This window comes from Poecilia reticulata, linkage group LG22, assembly GCF_000633615.1.
Source record: "Poecilia reticulata strain Guanapo linkage group LG22, Guppy_female_1.0+MT, whole genome shotgun sequence".
Lineage (NCBI taxonomy): Eukaryota > Metazoa > Chordata > Actinopteri > Cyprinodontiformes > Poeciliidae > Poecilia > Poecilia reticulata.
In genome coordinates this window covers 7,407,508-7,421,314 of record NC_024352.1, presented here as the reverse complement: position 1 = coordinate 7,421,314, position 13,807 = coordinate 7,407,508, and the positions used below count along the sequence as shown (strand labels likewise).

At 41.0% G+C, this 13,807-nt stretch overlaps 1 protein-coding gene across 3 annotated transcripts in view; it reads right to left on the bottom strand.

Annotated features, from left to right (window-relative positions):
* The window catches only part of slc7a14a (solute carrier family 7 member 14a), a 28,493-nt gene extending 14,692 nt beyond the window's left edge, over positions 1-13,801 (bottom strand). The window contains exons 1-3 of one of the 3 annotated variants that reach the window (XM_008399181.2): positions 13,682-13,801; positions 13,356-13,505; positions 216-748 (exon numbers count right to left, since the gene is read on the bottom strand). In XM_008399181.2, coding sequence (XP_008397403.1) covers positions 216-522 — 307 coding nt within the window. In that variant the 5' untranslated portion in view covers positions 523-748; positions 13,356-13,505; positions 13,682-13,801. Of the gene's footprint in view, positions 1-215; positions 749-13,355; positions 13,506-13,681 lie in introns of those variants that run through there. The other 2 variants (XM_008399180.2, XM_017302508.1) reach the window with 2 other exon arrangements.
* Between the last annotated feature and the right edge of the window lie 6 nt (positions 13,802-13,807).

Here is a 13,807-nt window from a genome sequence, read left to right as displayed (position 1 = left end):
CTGATTAGAACTGTAGGGTTGTAGCATCCCTTGAGGATCTGCCAATTAAAACGATAATGGCGTTGACCTTGTAATAATATGAATGCTTACTGAAGGCTCTTCGTGAATCAGAGAGGTTTAATAATGGGTATAAATGTCTGCATCCTGTCGCTGCTTTAATCACCCAAATGTATGTAAAAGACAGAGATGCCAAAAGACCGCTTATCCTCTCTCACCTGAAAGTATGGATGCCACAGCTGCGATAATGAAGGACACAATGACCCCAGGGCCAGCCATCTCCTTGGCAACAAGCCCCGAGACCACATACATCCCTGTCCCGACGCAGCTGCCCACACCGAGCGACACCAGATCCACCGTGGACAACACCCGGGCCAGTCTGGTGCCGTGGGAGCTGGTGCCGGACACGGCCGAATCCAGCATGGACTCCACGGGCTTGGTCCTCAGCACGCGCGAGGTGAAGGTGTTCCATGCCGAGCCCCACTGTATCCTGCGAGGGTCCAGCTTCCCCACCAGTCCGCTCATAGCGAGGGCGTGACGTCGAAGGGTGAGAGGCTTACGGGGAAGACTGCGAGACGGTTGTTCTTTGACGCTTCAGTTCAGGTTCTGGAAATTCTCCGCAGACGGGCCAAGTTATTCTTCGTCCATGTGACGGAAGAGGATCGGATGTTCTACCGCTTTCTGTGGCTTTCTCAGCAGTCTAGTGGAAGGCCTTGTTTGGTTCTACCCACATGATGACAGAGAAAGTTACCTGAAAGACAAAAGGGAGATCTGTCACTGTGCTTATATTTTCACAACACAAGCCTAACAGCTAAGGCGCACTTTCACTTTGACCACATATGATTTGTACCTTAATTAGTGAGCAGGCAAATTAAAAGGCCATTCCCTGTAGCTCTGTTGCCATGGCAGCTAAGATCATCCACGACAACCGCAGTTCATCATTTCCTTTTAATGTTTGCGCCGGGAAGAGAGAGCAGTAGCTACATGCTGTGATGTTACCAAAGAACTTAGATGGACATGCTTGTGTAATATTTACTGAGCAGGCCGAGATTAAAATGCTAGTGACGACACTTAGTGATGTCATTGACAAAAAAACAAACAAAAACAAAACAAAAAACAACCCAGATTGCTAAAAAACAACAAATAAAAATGATCACATGCTGATAACCTTTGGTAAAACTGCTCCATTCTTTGTTTAATTAATATGAAACAATGAAAGGAACACACATGAAAGCAGATATGTGTGAACATTTAAATGTGGTTAAATCACAAATAAAACAAAAAAGCAAGAGAAAAAATGTTAAAAGATCAAACTCCAGCCATCTCAAGCCGCATTTATCTAGAGACTAAATGTTTTTTTTAAATTCTTTTTATCTTTTTTTTTTTTTTTTTAATAAAATCCGAAAAATGTCCCAAATTAAATGTGATTCTAAACAAACAGATGGTTGCACAGGGCCACCGAAATGTTTATGCAGCAAGCAGTAGGACATTATTGACATCATATCCCATTAAAACTAAGCATTACTCAGTGACTTTCAGAGAATCCGCTTCAACTTTTACACTTTTTCCATACAGTAATGAGCGACTTCAATGTGACTGCCCTTTAAGTAGCAGCATCCCTCTTGACAATACACATAGCGCTTTGCATGCACACCAAAAAGTAAAACTTTAATTTCATCTTTAAGACACATTCTTCTATGCGTTTTCTGTATCCTTGACGTGAGTTTTGATCAACTTTAAGCAGATTAGGAGGGGAATTCTCTATTAACGCTCTGAGCTTTGCATCTTAGCAGCCCATTCAAAGTTACCTTGGGCCTCTTGATTAAAATACACACAACTAAACTCTAATTACTACTAAAAAAAGAAAAACCAAAAAATAAATTAAAAAAATGGATTTTGGTAGAATTAGAATATGTCACAATTTTAAGTTTGCTTGTTTTCACGGTCATGCAATACTTTGCGCTTCATTGCACGAACCGAACTAAAATTAAAATCGGCATTCCAACGGCGTCGAAGTGACGAAATGCGAAAACGTTCACGGGGTGTTAACACTTTTGCGAAGGCTTGTAAACGAACAAGTGGAGCGATTAAACACTGCTGAGTAACCTATAATTCCTTCCTCTCACAGTGTTTTTTGTGGATAATGATGAGATGAGGCACACTGCAGAAAGGAGAGCTATTACAGTCCTCAAATGGAGGACCTCGTCTCTCGCTCCCTCTGAGCGGCGCTGGACCGGCAATCAGCGCTCATCTACTTTAGGCGGCAAACGCAAAGTAACTGAACAAACACTCGTGTGCGGCACACCCACGGTGCCTCTCGGCAACGATGACTGCAATTATCCAGCTGTTTTAACCGGATCACAATGGGGGCCGCTACTGGAGCTGCACTCAGTGGAAGCAGGGGGAGGTGAAGCGGTGGGAAGGGCTCCGAGGGGCGACGAAACGTGAGTGTCACGGTGAGCGTCGAGTGGAGTAGGAGCACTTCAGCCGACACAAGGGCAACGTATGCACATGTTGAGATAAACATGAGCTGGAAAAACAAGACAAGTCAGCATATTTACACAGCAAAATTAAAAAGTGAAGTGTTAAAATGAATAAATTTTTTAATAGCTGTATCATAATGCTAAAAGCGTTTGACCTTTGATTTGAGACGATTTATGAGATGTGTTTTATATGTTTGAAAGATGGCAGTAAATTTTGATTTTAAAAGTCAAAGTACTTGAAGAAGTAATGATGCGATGCACTCTAATGAGTATCACACATCCACGTGAGATGTTTTGCTACACACATTCACGCTTTTTCACCAAACCCACCTAGAGTATTATTGACCAACACAAAATCAATCTTAATCTCATCTCCTTGACTTACATCTGTAAAGGCAGAGCAGGAAAGATCTCGGCAGCCTGTGACAGAAACACCCACCTAGACATTGTTGCAGACTGGCGTCTTGCCCACCTTCGCAGTGGCACACCCTGAAAGCAGGAACTGCATCCTGCCAGACGATGTGCTCCGACACAGTAGTGCAAAAGTCTGAAGGATCCTGATAAATGCGGCGCAGAGTCAGCAAGGCACTGGCCTGCAAACCCAGATCCCAGTTTGATGGAGCATCTGGCGGCGGCGCCAAGGCTCCACCCTGCAATGCAACCAATCCGCTGCCAACACTGAAGACTCAGTCATTGTGGAACATTTCCGAGCTGGTCAGGTCAAGACAGAGGGTTTTACTGCACCTGATCGTCATCAACACAGTGAAAAGCATAGTAAACAGATTTGTGTGTGTGTGATATTGGAAACTACAGTGGCATTGTCAATAAGATGGTGCTTAACACAGCGAGATGCTCCACAGACGCCAGCAGCTTTAATCTGAAACACTGACTGCTGCCCACGAATCCAATCACCTTCACCAAAACACAGACCAAAGCTAATAAACGAGTGTGGTATGACTAAGGCGGACCATTTACAGGCCGTCACATCTCAAAACAAATCACACAAGCTGCTGAGTTTTTACAGCACCTGTTACATGTTCATCTTTCAACCCCATCCCTTCTGCCCTCCCAGCTTCTTTTACAGTAACCACCACCTGCCCCGCGCTGATTGTATATTATTTGAACAAGCACACACCAACCAAACAGCTGAACAAAGGAGGACGGCAGCAGGTGTTCCTACCTGTTCACTACTGCAGCAAAGACTGGAATAAAGGCTACTTAGAGAGAATGTCTGCAAAACATTATTTCCAAAAGAGCCGAGTTAAAACCTTCAGTGCTTCAGCGGTCTTTTAATTATTATTATTATTTATTATTGTTGTAACAAAATGAAGCATACAAGCTGCAGAGTTAAACGCCACTCACTCTTAGTTATGTGAAGATCTTACGGGTTTGCTAGAGAACATCATTGTTTAGTTTGAATGGCCTAGTCAAAGTCCAAACTTAAAAACCTATTGAGAAGCCATGCCGGTTTAACGATTAGGTGTCTTCTGAAAGCAGCGGGTTGAACTCAATTTTATTTAGGGGTATCAGAATAAAGTAGGCAGGATACAAATGCGTGCCAACATTTTCAGATTTTTATTTATAAAGACTTAATCCATGTATCAATTAACAAAAATAAAAAAATCCAATGAAACACATCAAGATTTGTGGTTGCAATAGCATAACAAATCTGCAAACTCAGAGATATTAGATTAAACCTAATAGACAGTAATTAATACTGGAAATACTGAGGTACATCACTACGCAAAAAGTGACCAAACAGCCTTTGTAGCTCATTTTTATGAAAATTTTGCACCATTTCCTTCTTCTTCCTTCTTCGTACTACTTTGTCTTTGTCTCACACAGAATCCCCCGTCCCACCCATTAAATGCAATAAAGTTTGCGGGTTACAGTTTGACAAACTGTGGAAACGACTGGCTTGAATACTTTCGGAGGGCACCGCAAACTTATCTCAACTTGAAACCGGCGCACACGGGTCAGTGAAAGGATGACAAAACATGAGCAAATTCACAGAAGTGCGAGAATTTTTTTTTGCTGATTTTGGTGTTCTGCCACAGGCCGTTTCCCCTTCTGTCAGCCAGGTTTTGTTTTCGTGAGGGCCGGAGCGCTTCATGTCTAGGCAACGCGCCAAGTGGGCTTAAAGCTATCAGATAAGCTCTCGTGATTATTAAGTAGATGCAGGTCGGGTTTGGGAGAGGAAGATTTTGGCAGAGGACATTTTTAGCAAAATCAATGAGCAAAATTCTAAAATTCTACTAAAAGTTTGAAATGTATTTTCCTTCTTCAGCTAGAAAAATCTGTGAACTACTACCATGCCTGAGAAGGCAGCCTTAAAAAAAAAAGAACAAAAAAAACCCCCACTATAATTTATTGTAGCTTATGTAAGCATATAAATGATGGATTACTTTGAGAAACTTCTGTCACTCCACAGAGTTACACTGATGAAGGACACCAAAATGATGACTGTGCAAAATCCTAATGCATTGCACTGCATTAGGATGCAAGCTTGATGCAAAAAGGGTCAAATCTCATCCAGCCAGTGAGGTATTTTAGATACGTCGCTTCTTCTTCTTGTCTATTACAAACAAAACATGTGGAACATTGCTTTTAAATAAAAAGTATGTGAAAATAATGATCGTACGGTCTTGTACAAGTCGTGTCTGTTTGCAAGGAGAGTAGCGTCGAGTGAAAAAAAAATTTGCGTTTTTATCAATCAATGTTGAACTATTTGGGGGAAAAAAAAAACCATTGAATTTTGCACTTGTTTACTGTAACTTGTTGGGTGCTAGAGCTTCCAGTTTAGGAGGGCGCCTAGGAAACGGCCAGAGGTACAACCCCACTGACCGCAGAGCGCGTGTGATTACAGAGAATTGAACAATCACAGCCTCTCCATGGTGCATCAGAAAGCTGCTTCCATGTGCAGCAGAATGGCTGCACACGGTCTATTCATACAGTGTCATTGCAAAGTGCTATACCTCAACAAAACGCAGAGCAGTGGCGCTTTCACAAGGAAATTGATAATTGAATTTTTTTTATCATAATCATCTCCACTGGTGTTAGAGCGTCTGCTCTTTTGATAAGAGAGCTGTCGGAACATCTATGCTTGTGACACATCAGCAGTGACTAAGCCTGTCTCTCCTGCAGTCTAAAGTGCCGGTTGAATAACTGGATTGAGCTCTCAAACGCATTGACGTTTACAGCGAGAGCTGCATTTACCTAATAAAGGCCAGACCCCTTCTAATCACTCAAAACCAAACTTGGAAACCTGCTTTGCATTTAATGGATTGGGGAAGATGAACCGGCCCCCGTTAAAAGCCCATTCTCAATAAATGCAGACAAAACGGCACAAGTCTCGTTAAGAAATACGAAATGTGCTGTTTAGGGTTCGGTATGACTCAACACCGGTGTGAATATTTATTTCTTTATTTCCAACGTGATAGCAGCATGAGATATCAGACGCAAGCAAGGAATGCAGAAGACACATATTTTTTGTACCGCAATAATCTTAACATGCTCAAAAAACTTATGAACTCCTACCCCATAAACTCATAGCATGTTTTCAGATGGACCCTCATTAATAACTCAAAATCAAAACTAAAAACATAGGTTAATTAATTTTCCATTTTATCTTTTTTTTTTTTTTTTTTTTTGCCCTGGACTCACCAAACACACGTCATCCATACCCATACACATTCATATGCATTAGCCTCAATTTACATATTCATATTAGTGCTATCTCTCACCCATATTTCTATGTCTTGTGAAAAAAACTTCCTTATATGTCCTGTTAAATTGTATTACATTTTGACTTTGTTTTAACTCCTCATTTAATCATAATTTTACACCACAAATTGAAATACAAAATGCTCTTTCTTGTTGCACGTTTACTACAAATGCTCAAGTTTGAATTTAAACCTGTTAATTTACCTATATCCCTCTTCTCTTTCAAAAAACACATGCTTTATTTTTTAAGGTAAAGATTTACTGTAAGGGTTTCTGAAATAGGGTTAGTTGCAATGATTGCATAATGTCAGATCTATTGAACTTTGGATAAACGAATACACACAGAGAGAGAAAAAAAACGGCAGCTTATTTAAATCAGAAACTATTACCGTGCATAATTCATGTGCCTTAATGTACAGCTGGATGTCGGTTGCTTACACTGTTAAGATTTATGAGCGCTTAGAGCTTCCTGCAATCTGTCTGCAAATGTCTTTATCCCATGGCTATCAGTCTCTATAATAGAGTTATGCACATTTACTTAATTACATTTAGGCAGACTGTTTTGAAAAAAAAAAAAAAAAGATGGAACAGATTTGTCATTATTTAAACGTAAAATATTTTGACAACGCAATTTTTGGTTATCAAAGATCATATTCCTCAGTTAGATACGCATAGGCAAGTATTTAAAGGGAATTTCCTCCTGAAACATGCCACACTAGATTTGTTACCACAATTGTTAATTGGCTGTTAGATCACCGGAGTGTGGCGTTCCCCATTTATTTTTCCTCAGCCAAACGAACATTTGTTACAGTGTGGTTGATTTACTGCCTTGGCAGGCTGACCACTGTATCTCTTTGTGACATGCCAAATGAATCTGACATAGAAAAAAAAAGGGAAATTGCAGGCTGTCAGACTGATTCAATTGTTTGCTTCATCGGCCACGCTCCGACTGTTCAAGTCAGTCGAAATTCTCTGGAGACTAATTTTTCTGTAAGAATTTTGACGCTCGTATCCGTTTTATTAACGGGCTGTCAGACGGGCTGAGGGCTTTTCTGATGCAAGAGGTATATGATCCCTCCGAGAAATAAATGAAGCAAGGAAGGATCCATGAATCCATCACAGTTCTGCTGTTGTTTCTGATATATGTTTTTCAGCGTATACAAAATGGAAACTGGCCTTACTACAGTAAATATCCTTTTAAATTTTAACAGCTCTTGCGAAAGAATAAATCTCCTTTTTTTTTTTTTTTCAATTGTTGTTACACTTCAACTTCAAACGCCAGTGTGTTTTCTTGGAACTGTATGTGACGCTGCAACAGGAAGTAGCAGACAGAGGTGAAGGGCCCAAAAAAATGAAGCAGGAGTATATTTGTAACTTGTCTCCTCCGACAGTTACAGACGGTTGGATTCTTTTCACTAAATAAGCATTTTCTGAAGACAGGATTTTAGTTTTTGAAGTGTGAATTTAGAAAGTTTACTCATTTTTTAGCAAATCTTCAATATTTATACTGTTCATTCCCTCTACTCTGGCATTTAGAGATTAGTTAATGAAGTGTTACATGGGTCAATACTTCTGATTTTGGTATCTTTTAAAGAGGCAGTGGGGTTATTTTTTCAAGGCACATAGTGGCATTATATAACACAATGATGTAACTATGTCACCTGCAGTTAAACGCTGTTTATATCAAACATAACTTAAAAGAAACGTGATGCTGCAGTTTACGGCCTTGAAATTGGTCTCTGTTTCTTTAAGAAGCTCCTGGTCTTTCCAACACTCCACCTTCAGCGTGTCGTCTCAACAATGAGTCGTTTAAAACCGTTCTCAGGAACGTTGGACTGCGTATGAAGAGCTCAGCAGACACACGACTCCATCAGGTGTTTGCCAACTGCTGCTGCCGCTAGTCTAGAGGGGCTGTGTGGGAAAGGCACTGAGCAGGGATGCTCTGTGAGAGAAATCGTCAAGGATTTCTCAAAAATGCATAAAAAGAAAAATCAAATGTATACATTTAATCAGTGCACTAAAGATGACCAAATGAGCAGAAAACAGTTCAAATTCTGAGTGCTTAGTCTACTGAAAATATCCTGTCCTGGTTGTTGACAGTGAAGCACACAGTCATATTTTATGCCAAGCAAATCATCTTTGTAATTTGGCTAATTGCTGAGTGTTAATTAGATCAAATGTTTCATCCTGTCTTTTTTTTTTTTTTTATCTCTGATGGCCACAGTTCAGAACTCATTAAATTTGTTGACCATTAAAAAAAAAAAAAACAACTAAGTAGGGCTACTTCAATGATCCCAGGAAACAGACCAGTTGCTCCGCGTGAACGCTCTGTCTCCAGAGCTGATTAATCACAGTTTGGGCTGCCACAGCCTCCTCTGTCTTCCCTTATTGCAGCGCAGTGGCAGCTTGAAGCTTAACGCAAAGTAAATCTGCCTCCCTGACTGTAAGATAAATAGAAACAACAGTGCCACTCCCCGGGGCTCCAAGCTCACCAGCCATAATGGTGACATCTCTATTTACCCTCAAGTGGTAAATGAACACCAAGGTCATTTAGCACTTAAAAAGACTACACAGCACTACTTACTGCTTAAGTGTAAATCTCACTGCGCAACGTTTACTCGCAAGACAACAATTTATGACGGAAATGAGAAATATTCTCTTCAAATTTTCCTCCCCTTTTTGTTCAATCAGAAGCGTCGTTCACCTCATCGCTGTCACTGACCGAGTCTGTCAGAGAGCATCTCTTTATCATCACGCTCTCTAACCTACCCGCCGTCTCTCTTATTTCAATTGCAAATCTTTTGCACACTCCTTCTCTGACAGCGGGTTGTTTGTCATCTTACGTACGGCTTTCCAGCAAATGAGGTCTTGCTGCTTGGCCTGCTTACTGTGTTTAGTCTGCTGTCAGCTGAGGGCTTTGTGCTTGTCTGTCTCTCTCTTTCCACCCTCGTTCACTTTCTTATCATCTTTTTTTAAACATAAGTTGTAAGAATCTCTGATGAATTTTTACAGCTTTAAAATTAAAGTAATAAAATGGGGGGGGTTGTTGTTTTTTTTCTTTTTTTTTTTTACATTTATACTTAATAGCACAATTACTATTATGGTAATTATCAGGGCAGTTCCTGTTTGGACTGAATTGCTCTTCGCATGATACAGTTCAGATGCAGCTGCACAGTCATTAAAATAACATTACGTTTGAAGGCCAAAGCAAACCTCCAGCAAAAAATATACTTTTTATCATGTTAAAAATTAAAATGAGTTACCATAATATTCCATAATATTCAGACTACTACGTTGTGGTAGTTCTCAGATCCATCAGACACATTGGGTTTAATCCTGGATTCTTTTTTAATTTCTGTTTTTCTTTCTTTTGCTTTTGTCCTGCAGTATAGAGCCTTACTGTAACAGGAGGCTTCATTGTGTGCACTTATAGACATTAAACAGGCAAAAACACAATGCGAGTATCTCGCCTTTATGTGCAGGCAGGTCCTCTGACGTCAGTCCTAATCAGTCTCTGATTGGAATAAAGGGAGAGGGCGTCTGCCAGCCATTCATAAATATGAGTTTATGTGCGTACGTGTCTCCGTAGCATCTGCCACGTATCCAGTCAGACAAGGTAAAAACAAGGCAATTTAATAGGACTGATCTATAGTAAACTGATCGTTTCTGATTCCAAACAGGCACATCCAATTTTCTTTCCTACAGTTTTTACGTATCTTATATAAAATCAACAATCGATTTCTTTTTTTTTTGTAAAAAAATCCACCAGACTGTAATAGAAAAAAAAAATCCAAGCCAGCGATATAGCAGAATATTTTCGGACACATTTTTGTCCCCATCTTCAGCTTTATTATAAATACGACTGACTTTCTTTTTTTTTTTTTCAATGAAGAAAAAAAAAGATTTTCCGTCTGAAATGCTTTCAGTAAATTCAAGGCTTGGCCTTCTGCAGCTTTGCTTGGTTTGATTTCATAAATCAAACCAAGCAAAACAAGCATTCTTATTTATGGGACGGAGGCTCAACGACTAGTAGAGTCTGAAGGTCGGAGGTTTCCTCAGAGCGGACTGCAGATCACTTCATGTGTGGAGCCGCGTACGGCAGAACAGACCAATCCTCATCAAAGACTCCCTCCTTCGTTTTGAGCATGTTAATAAGCTCTGGGAAATAAGAAATGAGTTAACGCTACCCGCCCTGTTTCACGTTTGGGGTTTGGCGTTGTGTTGGTATTCACAAAGCATTTTATCTATAGGTTTATTTTTGCTTTATCTGAAACAGAATGCAAGTGGGAATTTCTTTGGAAGTTGTTCTGTTGTGGCTACTTTGTCAAAAGATTTGAAGACTGACGTGGATTTCTGAATGTTCCCCTGTCATATTTAGCTTTGCAGAGCCGAAATGCAGACAGTCAGGCGAAAATAAGAGAATAATTTAACACGGAACAAAAATCCTGAGCTTAAAATACTGAGGCAAGGTTATAAAGAGACCAGAGAAGCGGATAAATGAATCAGGGTGGTACAGCTGTGGGAACAGAAAAACATGGAGACTGAAGGAGGAGACTAATTAACACAGAGAAGATCAAATAAGACTCAAATGATCAAGAAACAAAAAGGAAGAAAAAGCCAGACAGTAATCTAAGTACAAGAATAAACTAAAAACTAAGCATAAAGGAGTGACCTAGTACGGCAGCTCCTAAAGAACAGTAATAAACAGAAAAATGGCAGAATATAGCAAGTCCAACGGAACATTAACAACCCACAAGAATATGATCGAAACCACAAAAAAGAAAACCCGAAACCCACACGACGAAGAAACACGACACTTCCTGTCTTACCGTGAGCATCTAGACTGCTCTTCCATAACAAATGTTCTCAATATCCGGTCTGCCGGTATAAGTGGGCAGCCAAGTTTTCATAGGTTGGAAGTTTTCCCATACTCTTTCTTTTCTGCTTTATGTATTTAGAAAGCACAAAAGGCGTCATTACACACTCCACGATACGATCATCTAGTTTTCACATCGCCATTCTTTTGCTAGACACTGTACTGCGACACTCATGTCAACACTGTGGCACACACACATACGAGGCACTGAAACCGTCTCTTAGAACGCACACAATCATAAACCTCCGGCGCGGCGTGTGATTGTGTCTTCTTGGCGAAGACCTGCGTGTCTCAGAGGCTGTTTGGGACTTTATGTGAGAGATATTCAGGGAGACAAACTGCAGTTGCTAAATTGGGTGGTTATGTAATCATCTGTTTCTGCCTCTCATTGCCATTGCCTCAGCAAATTCATCCTCATCACATCAACGTAGTAGTCTTAATGTTTCTTCCCTTTCAACGTTTCTTTCCGCGACATATCCTTTTTGTTTTGGTGAAGTCCTAACAGGAAATGGGCTGTGTCTTTTTTAATTTCTTAAGTTTACAGGTGCCTGTAATGTCCTCAACAAGAGAGGCAAAAATTTGAGTTTTTGGAGATGTTCTTGACACAATTTTGCAACTTACATTAATGAGTGGTGCAGCTAACATCCCTGGAGAATGCAGGACATCGTCTTAATCACAAAGAGAGTTTAAAAAACAAAATAACAAAACAGTTTTGATGTAGATCTTTCAACCTTCATGTTATTTGTCTTAAGTCTCTCTCTCTCTCTCTCCATCTCTCTGGTGTTGGGTGGTGAAGGCTCTGTTACTACTGAAAACCTTCTGACCTCAGTGGCAACTTCCACAATGAAGAGTATTGCTGTCAGCACAAACTGGTACCATTGTTTTGGGAAACTACAAAAAAAAAACACCTAAACCATGCAGGAGGACAACCTTAAGAATTTGGTTGACTAATGCGAAGCGTATTGATTTTTATTCTTCAAACTCAGATTCAGAAACAACTACTTTTGAATGTTTCTTAAGTCTTAACATATATATTTTTTGGAAAGACACTTCTAGAACTGTATCTAAGCGGTTTATTCATTTATAATACTCATTGTCCTTAAATGTAGACAGTAAGGTACTGGTACCTCTCAGATGAGGTGATTTGAAATTTTTTCTTTAAACTCATTTGTCTGTTTCTTTTGATTGTTCATGTTTTGTTAACCTTTTAAAGTTTTGAAGTGACCAGTCAGACGTTTGGAACCACCTCTTATTTAAGTGAGAATCGTTTCGCTTGAGCAAGGCCCGAGATCCAAATGTTGCTCAGTTAAATCTCCGAGTTCTGTCAGCGTCGGGAAATGTTGTCTGTTTTTGTTCACTGATCGGAAAAAGATTGCGACTTTGACTCTGAGGTTGCCCGCTTGCTGGCCACGCCTGATCAAACTGTCACCAATCAACTGGCGAATTCCTGGTAGGCCTCCAGAGCGAGCCCTTTTCCGGCACGAAAGGCGAAACGCACGACGTCAACCGAAACGTATCCCGACGCGGCCTTGTTCATCGCCGTCTTCAAAATCCCTGCCTCTTGTCTGTGGCACCTGTTGAGCAGTGACAGGCCCGTCTGGCTACAGCGTATCGCCGAGCCATCTGCTGACGCCTGCTTTCAGCACCACGGACAGCACGTCGTCACAACTGAGTAAAATAAAGAACGGGTAGGAAGGGGAAGGGGGAAAGGAGACAAGACCTTATGGCAAATAAAAAAAAATAAAAAAACAGATAGATGGAGGGAGAGGAGAGGGGGGCAGTAGAGAGAAAGAGAGAGATCTGTCCATGTCATTAGGGATTAGCCTAGTTTGACTGCTTGAGGCTGTCAGTGTCTGAGTGCTCTTGTCCTCAAATAAACACACGCAGGCATCCAGATGCACAGTGTGTTTCCTTCTTACAGATAGATAGATAGATAGATAGATAGATAGATAGATAGATAGATAGATAGATAGATAGATAGATAGATAGATAGATAGATAGATAGATAGATAGANATAGATAGATAGATAGATAGATAGATAGATAGATAGATAGATAGATAGATAGATAGATAGATAGATAGATAGATAGATAGATAGATAGATAGATATTTTCTCTCCGTCTACTTTGTTCCCCCACTGCACGCACCCCAATATGCTCACTTGCAACCTTTTTTTTTCTTTCTTTTCTTTCTTTTAAGTTGGGCGTCTCGCTGTACAAGCAGTACAGCTGCCTGACTGCTGCAGCTACTGTCCGCTGGGAGAAGCGATACCCACCCTCAACTCTTTCCTCCTTTCTCTTCCGCAAAGAGACATCACTTTTGGGTGGGGTGTAGTAGTAAACGGGAAGGGACAATTCCCCGACAATTCCCTGCTGCTAAACGGTACGGGCTCGAGCTGTTTCCGTCGAGTTTATGCGCCACCCCCCTCATGAAAAGAAAGAAAGAAAGAAAAGAAAAAAGGACTGCACAAAGGAAGATGGGGAAACAGCCGTGTAGGGAGACGACGAGGGGGAGATGGTGGTTGAGATAGCAGCTAAGTTTAGGAAAAGCGTCGTCGCTGGGTGAGGGTGTGCGGGAGAGAAGTGGAGGTAAAACACTCACTGTGCCGCGGCCGGATTAAAGGATGCCCGTGTCGGATGCTGCAGTCGGTCGCCAACATCAGCAGCAGGAGCAGCAGCAGCATCTCCGGGCTGCTTGAACGGCGCATCAGCGGGAGGCAGCGCAGGA